Below are 15127 nucleotides of genomic sequence, written 5' to 3' on the forward strand. Positions count from 1 at the left end.
AATAATGTCTTCTTTTTTGTTCCTGATGTTGGTGATATTTGGCTTCTCATTTATTTTTCTTGCTCAGTCTAGTTAAAAGTTTTCAATTTATTGATTTTCTGACATTTTTTCTGTTTTCATCAATTTCTGCTGTAGTATGATTTTTCCTTTCTTTTTCTTGCTTTAGGGTAAATTTGTTCTTATTTGGCTAGTTTCTTAACATTGAAATTTATAATACTTGAGATTGTCGTTTTTTCTAACATAAGTATCTTATGCTATTAATTTCCCTAGGTGGCTCAGTCGGTTGAGCATCCTACTTTGGCTCAGGCCATGATCTCATGGTTCGTGGGTTCGAGCCCCACATCGGGCTCTGTGCTGACAGCTCAGAGCCTGGAGCCTGCTTCAGTTTCTGTGTCTTCCTCTCTCTGCCCTTCCCTCACTCACTCACTCTCTCTCTCTCTCTCTCTCTCAAAAAAAAACATTAAAAAAATTTTTTAAATTTCCCTCTAAGTAAAACTCCTGCGGCATTCCTATAGCTTTTTTTTAATTGCAGTAAGATCGCTTAATGGATATCTACTCTCATAACAAGTTTTTGAATGTAATAAAGTACTATTACATATACTGTTAAACCTTCTGTTGTACAGCAGATCTCATCTTGCATGATTAAAACGTTATGTCCATTGAACAAGAACTCTTAATTTCTCCTTCTCCCCAACCATTGGCAAACATTTTATACTCTTCTATGAGTTTGGTGAGGGGTTGTGATCAAGAAAGGGAAATGTCTTGGGGCACCTGGATGGCTCAGTCGGTTGAGTGTCCGACTTCAGCTCAGGTCATGATCTCACGGTCTGTGAGTTTGAGCCCTGCATTGGGCTCTGTGCTGACAGCTCAGAGCCTGTAGCCTGCTTCAGATTCTGTGTGTCCCTCTCTCTCTGCTCCTCCCCCGCTCATGCTGTCTCTCTATCTCTCTCTGTCAAAAATAAATAAACATTAAAAAAATTTTTATAAGAAAGGGAAATGTCTAAGGCCCATGGGAATCAGACCACAATTTGAATGAAAGGTGATTACATAGGATGTTTCAGAATTATCTATTAACCTGTTCATAAATGTTTTATGCGTTTTTATATTATACATAATATAGTTTAAGGAAACTTGTTCTGTATTATTTCAAATGTATTTTAATTATTATAAAAATTCAACATAAGGTCTGAGTTATTGTAAGTTACTAAACTTACAATAGTGGCTATTTTTGGAAAAAGAAAAGGCTCTAAGTACTTACATTTGGCTAAGTGGGTTTTCATTTCATCTGGATCGTTTAAATTTTTACAGAAATAAATTTACTTATAACTTGGGTAAGTGATTTTAAAAATGAGAATATCCAACAAGTAAATATATGGGGAAAATCTATTTGAAAAATTTATAGAAATCAACCTTATATATAGGATATCTATATCGATATTGATATAGATATATAAGGATATACCCTTATATAAAGGATTCAATGGTGAGAATCAGATGGATATGTCTGCATCCTAATCTATAAAACCAGTAAATTTAATCTTATTGGGAAAAAAAGAGTATTTGTATAAACAAGATCATCCTGGATTTTCTGGATACATCTTAGTTCAAACAACAAATGTCCTTAAAAGAGACATAAGGAGAGCAGAGAAGGCTATATAAAGGTGGAGGCAGATGGGAGTGATATAGCCAGAGGAAATGTCAGTAAAGAAGGTAAATTCCTTTAAAGAATAAAATCTTTTGTAATTAAAATAAGAAAACACTAACCTGGCTTCTTTGTTTATTTGATCACCGTATCCCACTGTTTTCACAACAGTTAATTTCAATTGAACATTATTTTCCTGAAGTTCATATGTCTGAATTTTAAGTCCAACATTTGAGTAAAAATGTGAGGATTTTTTGTCTTTCAAATTAGTATTGAATAATGTGTCGATGAGTGTTGATTTTCCAATTCCAGTTTCCCCTGTAATAAACATAGATACATTATCTAGGGGCATAAAATGGCTAAGAAGAAGTAACGCTTAACCCAAATACATCAATGACTATAATGTCCTTTAAAGTATACATGTTTAGGGGCTCCTGAATGGCTCAGTTGGTTGAGCGTCCAACGTCAGTTCAGGTTATGATCTCACAGCTCATGGGTTCAAACCCCGCATTGGGATCTATGCTGACAGCTCAGAGCCTGTAGCTGCTTCAGATTCTGTCTCCTTCTCTCTCTGCCCCTTCCCCTGCTTATGTGTGTGCACTCTCTCTCTTTCAAAAATAAATAAATATAAAAAATGCATTTAAAAAATCTTGTGAATAAAAATGAGGTATACATGTTTCTCTTGACTCTCTCAGTCATTAATATAATATAGAAAAAATATACACGAAAACATATCAGATTTTGAAGAGCACTGAAACATCCAAAGAAAATAAAAGTCTAGGGGTGCCTGGGTGGCTCAGTCAGTTAAGCGTCCAACTTTTGGTTTCAGCTCAGGTCATGATCTCATGATTCATGGACTCTAGCCCCACATTGCCCTCTGTACTGACAGTGTGGAGCCTGCTTGAGATTCTCTCTCCATCTCTCTCTGTCCCCCCCCCCCCCCACTCTGTCTCTCTCTCTCTCAAAAACAAATAAAAATTTATTTGTATAAAAAATCTAAGTAATGTGACTAACATGATGGGAACAAATACAGATAGAAGGACATGGTCTTGAATTAGCAGCACCAGTGTTACACTACTTAGGTAAGTTGAAGTAAGCATTTGAGAAAATTAAGTACTAATTCAGATGAGGAATCAGGTACTTACCCACACAGAGAATATTAAAAGAAAATCCTTGTTGAATAGATTGGTTTACCAACTGATGAGGCAAACATTCAAAACCAAAATGACCAAGCGTTGTTAAGCAACGGACACTATCTCCTCTTTGCTTAAAAACACAAAAATAAAACAATTAATTAAAATTAGTAATATCATTTGAAAAAATAATTTTAATAATAGGTTTAAGAAATTAGAATTATCATTTGATTATCATAACTCAGACAAGATTTGAATTAAGTAAATTTGTGAGCAAGTAAGTCTTGTCCAGACACATAGTTTTTGCTTTCAATTTTAAAAATAGTAAATCTGTAGGAGGGAGAGGAAGATGGCAGCAGAGTAGGAGGACCCTAGCCTCATCTTGTCTCTTGAACACAAATAGATAACTATAAAATCATCCTAAATACTCCAGAAATCAATCTGAAGACAGACAGAACAAACTCCACAACGAAGGGAGAGAAGAGGCCACATCAAAGAAGGTATGAGGTGCAGAGAAGTGGTATAGGGGAGAAAAAGATTATGGGTGCTTCAGAAAGGAGGGAGCCAGCATCACAGAGAAGGGTGAGAAAGAGAGGAGCACAGAGGGGAACACCCAAGGAGAATATTTTACAAAAGTCATTGGTTTGGAAAACTAGAGGGGCTGAATTTCATGAGTTCTTGCAACCAATGGTGCTTAAAGCCTGGAGTTTTAAAGGTGAGCTGGCTTGTCTGGGAGAGAGCCCCAAGGGCATTTTTCTGCTCTTGGATATAAGGCAGGCAAACAACCCAGGGGCAGATCCCATGGAAACAGCACTCCAAAGAATGCCTGGGCACATAGTGGGGAAAGTATTTGCTCTTCTCTGAGCACATACCAAAGAGGCATCATTCACAGATGCCTCTGTGGGAACATAAGAGCTACCTGGCACCATTTCAGTCCCCTGCCCCTCAGCATAAACAAAGAGCCACCTGCGGAAGCAGTGCAGTGCCCACACTAACTTGCTTGCACAAAGCCCACTCCCTGCACTCTGATGGGACTGCCCTTCTCATTCAAGCTCGCCTCAAGCACAATGGGGTGGACCCCTCCCTTAGAAGGCAAGCACAAACCCCTGTCCACATCATGTCTCCTGACCAGAGAATTTTATGGGCACTTAGTTCTGGTGGAAGTAGTGTCAGGTCTCATTTCATAAGCAGACCAGAACACACCTAATTAAAACTCACAACATTTAGGCCAGGGACCAAACAATGCCCACAGCAGACAAGGAGAACCTCTGCAGATGACTGGCCTGAAGGATAGAGTAGCCAAAACACAATAGCAGAGTGCATGCAGCACACATCCAGACACTTACTGAAATGACAGGCTGGGGATGTTACATGATCTCTTCTTCATAAGGCCATTATTTCAGAATAGAGACATAGCTGGCTTTTCTAACAGAGAGAAGGCAGAGACATAAACAAAATGCAAAGATGGAGTGATTGATCACAAATGAAAGAACAAGATAAGGCCATGGCCAGTGAAACAGATATAAGTAACATGTCTGATGGAAAATTTAAAGCAACCATCATAAGAATACTATCAGGGCTTGAGAAAAGAATGGAAGACATCAGACACCCTTACCACAGATATAAAAGACTTAAAATGAATCAGTCAGAGATAAAGAATACAATGAACGACGTTAGAAACAGTCCTGATGCAATGAACAGTAGGGTGGAAAAAGCAGAGGAATGAATTAGTGACACAGAAGACAAAATAATGGAGAAGATGCCAGCAAAGTAGGAGGACCCTAGGCTTGTCTCATCCCTTGAACACAATTAGATAGCTATCAAATCATTCTAAATAATCCAGAAATCAACCTGAAGACTGGCAGAACAGGCTCCATAACTAAAGGGAGAGAAAGAAGCCACATCAAAGAATGTAGAAAGTGTGGAGACATGGTTTAATGGAGAAATGGGTGCTGCAGAGAGGAAGCAGCTGTGTTCACAGGAAAAAGCAAGAGAGAGTGAGCACACAAGGGAAAGAACACACAAGGAGAACATTTCCCCTAAAGCCATTGGCAGGAAAAACAAGAGGGGTTGATTTTTTGTGAGTTCTTACAACCAGCAGGGTTTAAAGATGAGTTTTAAAGGTCCACAGGCTTTGCTAGGATTGAGCCCTGAAGGCACTGATTTATTCCTAGAGATAAGGCAGGCAAACAACTGGGGGGTGGGGGGAGGAGATGGTGAGGGGAATGGGGAAGCAGAAGGCATGGGATCAGTACTATGAAGAATGCCTGGGGCACACAGTGGGGGAGATTATTTGCTGCTCATGGAGTGCATCTCTGAGAGTCAGCATTCAGAGTTGACTCTCTGGGGACAAAGGAGCCACTGGTGCTATTTCCCTCTGCAGCCCCTCAGCATATACACAGAGCCACCTGCTGGAAATAGCACAGCACTGACACTGGCTGCCTAACTTGCTTATACCAAGTTTCACCCTCTGTGCTCTGGTGCAACTGCCCTTCTCAGTCAAACTTGTCTCAGTCCCAGTGAAGTTGGCTCCTCCCCAAGAAGACTACCACAAGCCTTTGCCCACACCGTGTCCCTAAAGCCTGGAGTTTTTTTTTTTTAATTTTTTTTAACGTTTATTTATTTTTGAGACAGAGAGAGACAGAGCATGAATGGGGGAGGGTCAGAGAGAAGAAGACACAGAATCTGAAACAGGCTCCAGGCTCTGAGCTGTCAGCACAGACCCCGATGTGGGGCTCGAACTCATGGACCGCGAAATCATGACCTGAGCCAGTCGGCCGCTTAACCAACTGAGCCACCCAGGCACCCCTAGCCTGGGGTTTTAGAAGTCAGCAGGCTTGGCTGGGAGAGATCCCAGAGGGCACTGTGCTGCTCCCGGATAAAAGGTAAGCAATAATCCAGAAGCAGAGAGTCTGGACACAGACATCTCAAAAATGCCTGGGTCAAACATGGAGAGGAGATTATTTGCTTTTCTTGGAGTGCTTCCCTGAGAGGCAGCATTCAAGGAGTCACCTCTACAGGAACAAAGGAGACAGCTTATGTCAGTTCTCTCCTTCAACCCTCATATAAACATAGACACACCTGCAGTAAGCAGGCAGTACCAAGACTGGCTGCCTAACCTGCCTGCACCAAATCCCACACCCCTACACTCTGGCACAACTGCCCTTCTCAGTCAAGCTTACCTCGGTACCAGCACAGCAGGCCCCTTCCCCAGAGGAAAGACCAGCATAAACACCTGGCCACACCATGTCTCCTGACCAGGAAGATCTGCAGGGCTTCAGTAGTATCAGGTCTCATTCAACAAACAGACAAGGCCATACCTAGTTAAAACTCCACATTCTGGCCAGGGACCCAACATTGCCCACTGCAGGCAAGGAGAGCCTGCAGACGCATGGTATGAAGAATAGAGCAAATAGCAGTGCATGCAGCACACACCAGAGACACTTCCTAAAGTGACAGGCCCTGGACATTTATGACCTCTTCTTCATAAGCTATTACTCTAGGGAGCAGGAAACATACAGGCTTGTAATACACAGAAGAAGGCAGAGACTTAGACGAAATGCCATGACAGAGGAATTCATCCCAAATGAAACAACAAGATAAGGTCACAACCAGAGATCTGAGAAAGGCAGATATAAGTAACATGTCTGATGGAGAATTTAAAGCAAAAATAATAAGTATATTCTCTGGGTTTAAAAAAAGAATAGAAGAAGAGCACCTTGGTGGCTCACTCAACTAATTGTCTGACTCTTGATTTTGGCTCAGGTCATGATCTCATGGTTCATGAGTTCAAGCTCTGCATCAGGCTCTGTGCTGACAGTATGGAGCCTGCTTAGGATTCTCTCTCTCTCTTTCTCCCTCTCTCTCTCTCTGTCTGTCTATTTCAAAAAAAAAACCTCAAAAAAATAAAAATAAAATGAATATTTTAAAAGAAAAGAAGAGAGGAGCGCCTGGGTGGCTCAGTCAGTTGAGCATCCGACTTTAGCTCAGGACATGATCTCGCGGTCTGTGGGTTCAAGCCCCACGTTGGGCTCTGTGCTGACAGCGCAGCCTGGAGCCTACTTCAGATTCTGTCTCCCTCTCTCTCTGCCCATTCCCCGCTCATGCTCTGTCTCTCTCTCTGTCAAAAATAAATAAACATTAAAAAAATTTTTTTAAAGAAAAGAAGAGATCAGTGAGACCATTACCACAGATATAAAAGAGTTCAAAAAGAATCAATCAGAGATGAATAGTGCAATAAATGAGATTGGAAACAGGCTTGATGCAATGAATAGCAGAGTGGAAGAAGCAGAGGAATGAATTAGTGATAGAAGACAAAGTAAGAGAAATTAAAGAAGCTAAACAAAATAAGAAAGAATTATGCAACATGAGATAGACTTAAGGAACTCAATGACTGCATCAAAGGTAATAACATTTGTATGACAAGAGTCCCACAAGAAGAAGACAGAGAAAAGGGGACAAAACATTTATTTGAAGAAATAGTAGTTGAAAACTTCCCTAATTTGAGGAAGGAAACAGACATCCAGATCCAGGAGGCACAGAGAACTCCCATCAAAATCAACAAAAGTGGGGCCTCTGAGTGGCTCAGTCGGTTAAGCATCCAACTTCAGCTCAGGTCATGATCTCACAGTTTGTGAGTTCAAGCCCCGCATTGAGATCTGTACTGACAGCTCAGAGCCTGGAGCCTGCTTGAGATTCTGTGTCTCCATCTCCTTTTGCCCCTCCCCCACTCACACTCTGTCTCTCTTTCTGGCTTTCAAAAATAAACAAACATTTAAAAAAATTTTTAAATCAACAAAAACAAGCCAACAGCAAGATATATTGTAATTACATTTGCAAAGTAGAGTGAAAGAAAACATCTTTAAAGCAGCAAGACTAAAGAAGTCCTTAACTTACAAGGGAAAACCCATAAGGCTAGCTGGAGATTTCTCAATAGAAACTTGACAAACCAAATGGGAGTGGCATGATATATTCAAAGTGCTGAATGGGGAAAAACTGCAGTCAAGAATATTTTCCAGCATGGCTATCATTCAGAATAGAAGGAAAAATAGAGTTTCCCAGACAGACAAAAACCAAAGGAATTACTGACCACTAAACAACCCTGATAAAAATATTAAAGGGGATTCTTTGAGTGGAAAGACCAAAAGTGGCAAAGAAAGAAGAGACCAAAGGTGGCAAAGACAAGAAAAGATCAGGAAAAATCTCCAGAAACAATGACAAAACAAGTAATGATGTGGCACTGAATATATCTATCAGTAATTACTTTGAATATAAATGGACTTAACACTCCAATCAAAAGCCATAGGGTGTCAGAATGGATTTAAAAAAACAATACCCACTTATATGCTGCCTATGAGACTCATTTTAGACCTGAAGACACCTGCAGATTGAACGTGAGGGGATTGAGAAATATTGACATGCAATGGACATGAAAAGAAAGGTGGAGTTGTCATACTAATACACGAAAAATGGACTTCAAAAAAAAAAAGTCAGTAGTAAGAGACCAAAAAGGGCACTATGCTATAATAAGGGGGACAATCCAACAAGGTCTAACAATTATAAATACTTATGCACCCAACATGAAACACCAAAATATATTTTAAAAGCTAACAACAAATATAAAAGTACTCATTGATAATAATACCATAATATTAGGGGATTTTAACACCACATTTATATCAATGGAGAGAGCATCCAAACAGAAAATCAACAAGGAAACAATGGCTTTGAATGACACACTGGACCAGATGGACTTCACAGATATATTCAGAACATGCTAATCTAAAATAACAGAATAAAGATTCTTTTTAGTCTACATGGGAGATTCTCCTGAATAAATCACATACTAGGTCAAAAATCAGGCCTCAAGAAGGACAAAAATATTGAGATCATATCATGCATATTTTCTGACCATAACACTATCAAACTTGAAGTAAAACCATGAGAAAAAGTCTGGAAAGAGCTTGAACACATGGAGGTTAAACAACATGCAACTAAACCATGAATGGTTCGCACAGGAAATAAAAGAATAAGGAAATACATGGAAACAAATGAAAATGAAAACAGAACGGTTTAAAACCTTTTGGATGTGGCAAAGTGATCCTAATAGGGAAGTAGATAGTAATACAGGCCCACCTAAACAAGCCAGAAAAATCTCAAATAAACAATCTAGTCTTACACTTAATGGAGCTCAACAAAGAACAACAAATGAAGCCTGCAGCCAGCAGAAGAAGGGAAATAACAAAAATTAGAGAAGAAATAAATGACATAGAAACTAAAAGACAACAAAAAACCCACAATAGAACAGATCAATGAAACCAGGAGCTGGTTCTTTGAAAAAATTAATAAAATTGATAAACCCCTAGCCAGACTTACAAAATAAAAAAGACCCAGATAAATAAAATCACAAATGAAAGAGGAGAAATAATAGCCAACACCACAGAAATACAATTATTGGACAATATTATGAAAAACTATACGCCAACAAATTGGACAAACTGGAAGAAATGGATAAATTCCTAGAAGTATATAAGCTACCAAAACTGAAACAGGTAAAAGGAAAACTTCGACAGACCAATAACCATAAGAGAAATTATATCAGTAATAAAACATCTCCCAACAAACAAAAGTCTAGGGCCAGATGACATCACAGGTGAATTCTACCAAACAATTAAAGAAGAGTTAATATCTATTCTTCTCAAACTATTCCAAAAAATAGAAGTGGCAGGAAAACCCCAAACTCATTCTCTGAAGCCAGTATTAGCCTGGTACCAAAACCAGATAAAGACTCCACTAAAAAAAGAACTACAGGACAGTATAACTGATGAATATGGGTGCAAAAATTCTCAATAAAATACTAGCAAATCGAATCCAACAGTACATTAAAAAAAATCATTCACCATGATCAAGCGGGATTTATTCCTGGCTACAAGCGTGGTTCAATATTCACAAATCAATCAACCATATATATCACACTAAGAAAAGAAAGGGTAAGAACCATATAATCTCAATGGATGCAGAAAAAGCATTTGACAAAATACAGCAACCATTCTTGATAAAAACCCTCAGCAAAGTAAGGATAGATGGAACATACCTCAACATCATAAAGGCCATATACAAAAGACTCACAGCTAATATAATCCTCAGTGAGGAAAAACTGAGAGCTTTTCCTCTATGGTCAGGAACAAGACAGGCATGTTCTCTCTCACTATTACTACTTAATATAGTACGGCAATCTTAGCCTCAGCAATCAGGCAACAAAAAGAAATAAAAGACATCCAAATCAGCAAGGAAGAAAGCAAACTTTCACTATATGCAGATGACATAATACTCCATATAGAAAACCCAAAAGATTTGACCAAAAGCGTCTAGAACACATGAATTCAATAAAGTCTCAGGATATAAAATCAACATGCAGAAATATGTTGTATTTCTATACACCAATAAGGAAGCAGCAGAAAGAGAAATTAAGGAATTGGTCCCATTTACAATTTCACCTAAAATAATAAGATATCTAGGAATAAACCTAACCCAAGAGGTGAAAGACCCGTACCCTCAAAGTTATAAAACACTGATGAAGGAAACTGAAGATGACACAAAGAAATAGAAAGACATTCTATGACCTGAATCAAAAGAACAAATATTGTTTAAATGTCCATACTACCCAAAGCAATCTACACACTTATTGCAATCCTTATCAAAATAACAATAGCATTTTTTCATTGAACCAGAAAAAAACTATCCTAAAACCTGTATGGAATGAACAAGGACTAAAAATAACCAAAGCAACCTTGAAACAGAAAAGCAAAGCTGGAGCCATCACAATTCTGGACTTCAAGTTATATTACAAAGCTGTAGTCACCAAAATACTATGATACTGGCACAAAAATATATACATAGATAAATGGAACAGAATAGAAAACCCAGAAATAAGCCCACAACTATGTGGTGAATTAATATTCAACAAAGTAGGAAAGAATATCCAATGGAAAGAAGACTGTCTCTTCAACAAATGGTGTTAGGAAAACTGTTCAGCAACATGCAAAAGAAAGGAACTGGACCACTTCTTTACACCATATACAAAAATAAATTCAAAATGGATTAAAGACTTAAATGTGAGATAAGAAAGACCTAAATGTGAGATAGAGAATAACATACGCAATAACCTCTTTGACATTAGCTATAGCAACTTCTTTCTAGATATGTCTCCTGAGGCAAGAGAAACAAAATCAAGAATAAACTATTGGGACTCAACATATAAAAAACAAATAATCCAGTTAAGAAATGGGTAGAAGACATGAATAGACATTTTTCCAAAGAAGACATCCAGATGGCTAACAGACACATGAAAAGATGCTCAACATTGCTCAACATCAGGGAAATACAAATCAAAACCACAATGAGATACCACCTCACACCTGTCATAATGGCTAAAATTAACTACTCAGGAAACAACAGATGTTGGTAAAGAATGCAGAGAAAGAGGAACCCTCTTGCACTCTTGACAGAAATGCAAATTTGTGCAGACATTTTGGAAAATGGTATGGAGGTTTAAAAATAGAACTACTCAATTATCCAGCAATTGCACTCTTGGGTCTTTACTCAAAGGATACAAAAATACTAATTCAAAAGGATACATGCACCCTGATGTTTATAGCAGAATTATCAACAATCACCAAATTATGGAAAGAGTCCTAATGCCCATTGACTACGAATGTATACAGAAGAATTGGCCATATATATGTATGTATATATGTACATATATACATACATATATACATACATGTATATACATATATACATACATATATATATATATATAATGGAATATTACTCAGCAATAGCAACAATGAAATCTTTCCATTTGCAATAACATGAATGGAGCAAAAGAGTATTGTGCTAGGTGAAATAAGTCAGTCAAAGACAAACACCATATGATTTCACTCATATGTGGAATTTAAGAAACAAAACAAATGAACATAGTGGGGGAAAGAGAGGCAAATAGAAAAACAGACTCTTAACTATAGAGAACAAATTGATGGTTACCAGAGGGGAGGTGGGAAGGGTGATGTGGTAAATAAGTGATGGGGATTAAGGAAGACACTTATTGTGATGAGCACTGAGTGTTGTATGTAAGTGTTGAATCACTAAATTTTACACCTGAAACTGATATTACACTGTATGTCAACTAACTGGAATTTAAATAAAAACTTGGTGTAAAAAAAGATGTGGCATATATACACAATAGAATATTACTTGGCCATAAAAAAGAATAAGAACCTGCCATTTGCAACAACATGGATGGACCTAAAGTGTATAACGCTAACTGACATGAGTCACTTAGAGAAAGACATATATATCATATGATTTCACTTATATTTGGAATTTAACAAACAAAAAACATAAAGAAAAAAAGACACACAAAAAAACAGACTCTTAAATACAAAGAAGAAACTGGTGGTTACCAGAAAACAGGAAGGTGGGAAAATGAATGAAATAGATAAAAAGGGACTAAGAGTTCATTAATTATTATGAGCGCTGAGTAATGTATTGAATTGTTTAATTATATTGTATGTCTGAAACTAATATAAAACAATATGTTAATTACACTTCAATAAAAAACAATTAAATGAGTCTACTTAAGCCTTGAATTCCAATACAGGAGAAAGATTTAAAAAAAAAAAAAAAAAGATAGACATCCTCACATATTGATGGTTGTAGCATAAATTGACATAATATCTTTATAGAGTGATTTGCTAATTACTATCAAATTTTAAATTGCATATACTTTCTGATCCAATAATTTCATTTCTAACAAAATACATGAAACATATACATGAAAAAGTATGTAGGAGGATACTCAATGCAGCATTATACAGAATTGTGAAGAAGAAAAAGAAGAAAAAATGAGGAGGAGGAAGAAAGAGAAACAGAAAAAAAAAAAAAAGCCCAGAAGTTACCTTACCACTACATAGAGGGGCTGGCTATTGAAAAAAAGTACATTTATAATAGCAAAAGTACAGAGCTATTAAAAAGAATAAGGTTGATCTGTGTGCTAATATGAAAACTTGTCCAAAGATTAGTTACTGCTGGTGAAAAACTAGGTTGAGAGGAGTGTTTTCTCTTTCTTATTGTTTGAGCATGATGAGGGAACAAACTAAGTTGCCAATTGTAAAATGGTTAAAAAAGTTGGAAGGTTACTTGCTAAAGGGTGTGTACGGAGCATTTCTACCTTAGCTTAAAGTGTGACTAATTGGCCTTTGGGATCCCTTCTAATTCTAAAATTTTATTATTTTAATATCATGTAAACAAAGGAATGTTCACCATGATTTAATGCAAAAGAGGGGCCAAAGATATTATGGCATGGACATAAGTCAGTGGTTTCGTTTCTGAGACATGACTTTGACAGTAGTTTAAAAAGCAGTGAAGATGAAAGGTGGATCAAGTGTGATTTTAAGCATGTGACAGATAGAAAAACAAATATTGAATAAGCCATTCTCTTCAGAGGAGTAACAGTGAGAAGGAAAAGAGAAAAAATATGGTAGTTTGGATATGCATGTTTGGAGGAAGAGAAAATACCAAGAAGAGAGCCATTAGGTACTAAGACATAAATGAGCACTATTTAACATAGATCAATGTTCACATATATATTTGACATTCTGCTCAAAAGGAATTCTAAAACTCACTTTTCACTCATTCAGGCATACTACTCTCTTTTTTAGTGTAAATTTGTATGTGAATTATTGTAAGTTGTCCCTAGTACAGAGGCTCATCTTAAAATATAACTTGTTTCAATCTCCCACTGAGCAAAGAAATAAACAGCCACCCAACCACTTCCTAAAATAACTTCACTTAAAAGTTATTTATTATCAGCACATAAATTTCCACAAACACATGCATCAAAATAGTGCTATTCTTCCCACCTAATGGGAGGTTTGTTATTCTTTGGTGTTAAAGAAGAATACTACCAAAAAGGTCTGCAAACTCAAGAACAGGGAACAGTTATTTAAACCAATATTGGTATTTAACTCCAATCAATGTAAAATTTAATTCATGTGCAAGCATAACAAACACGAATCTTTATGACCTATGTCTATATCATTTTACTGAATCAATATTTTGAAATTACCCAATCTTGTTAAAGTACAAAATTGGAAGTTCTATTTGAAAGATATACTCAACTGTATCTTCATCATGGGGTATTTGTGTGGACATACACAATGGTTTTTCTGCCATACCAGGCTGAAAGACCTGAAAATGAAGAAATAAAAATCTGTTAAAAATTACTTTATAAGACTATATTCCTTCAATATAATTTAGATCAAAAGAGAGTCTAATAGAGACATTATCCCGGGTTTTGTCTTTCAGTCCACACTATTGATCTGTTTTAAATTGTAACTGTTTTGCTAGACAGCCTCCTATATAATATGTAATATTCAACTTAAAATGCACAGTGATACATTTAACCATAAACATGCAGAATAATCTAAAGAAAGGGTAAACTCTCTTTTGAAATCAAGAGGACAGAGAGCATTCTTCTTTAAAGCACTGAGTGTAAAATAGGTAATTTTGCTTTAAAAAGTGCTTAAAAGAACCAGGAAAGGCAAAATTACTTAACTTTACAGAGAAGCTTACCAGGGAAGGCTGGGGTGATACAGCTCAAGGAGAGTTGGAAAAGAAGAGCTTATAAAATCTAAACAAGTCCCTTAAACATTGTACTAAATTAATAAAAACTGTCACTTATGAAGCACTTATTATGCACCTAGCATTGTGCTGAGTGCTTATGTGCTTTAGCTCCTTTAGTCATCGTAATAGATAGATATAGACATATTTTTGTTGCCATATGCCAGTTGAGAAAATTCATATTCAGAAAAATGAGTAACTTACTTGCCCAAGATTTCAGCAATGCAGCAGACACAGGTCTGAACTGACTCCAAAGCTGGTGTTCTTCCTACTGTCCACAGTTATGAACCAAATATTCACTGTGCTTGCAACACTGTGGAACAAGGGAGGGGAGGTACAAAAGAGCATGTGCTGATTTCTAAGCAGAACTGTCTGAGAAGGACATGCTATCCTACTTTTGAGTAGAGCACAAAGATATGAGAATATGGGGCATGATTTAAAAGGAAATATTATATACAAATATAGCAAAAAGAAAAGTAAACAGTATCAAATAATGGCTCTCTATCATGGCTTCTTCACTTGAGAATAATAATTCCTGAGAATTATTCCACTTTCGTGTATATGTTGACTTCATTTTTTCCTTAATAGCAAATAGTATCCTCTAAAACAGATAGTGTTCTGTGTTATGGTATTGTTTACTCTGGTCTATATATGCAAGTTCTGTATTAGC

General features: G+C 37.0%; 1 protein-coding gene across 1 annotated transcript in view; it reads right to left on the minus strand.

Annotated features, from left to right (window-relative positions):
* SEPTIN14 (septin 14) overlaps positions 1 to 14746 on the minus strand; it is a 74832-nt gene extending 60086 nt beyond the window's left edge. Inside the window, exons 1-4 of the mRNA XM_053894030.1 lie at positions 14662 to 14746; positions 13957 to 14025; positions 2788 to 2908; positions 1765 to 1960 (exon numbers count right to left, since the gene is read on the minus strand). Of these exons, the coding sequence (XP_053750005.1) occupies positions 1765 to 1960; positions 2788 to 2908; positions 13957 to 14010 (371 nt within the window). The 5' untranslated portion in view covers positions 14011 to 14025; positions 14662 to 14746. The remainder of the gene's footprint in view (positions 1 to 1764; positions 1961 to 2787; positions 2909 to 13956; positions 14026 to 14661) is intronic.
* Positions 14747 to 15127: the final 381 nt, after the last annotated feature.

This window comes from Panthera pardus, unplaced genomic scaffold, assembly GCF_024362965.1.
Source record: "Panthera pardus isolate Hobbes unplaced genomic scaffold, ASM2436296v1 HiC_scaffold_4, whole genome shotgun sequence".
NCBI lineage: Eukaryota > Metazoa > Chordata > Mammalia > Carnivora > Felidae > Panthera > Panthera pardus.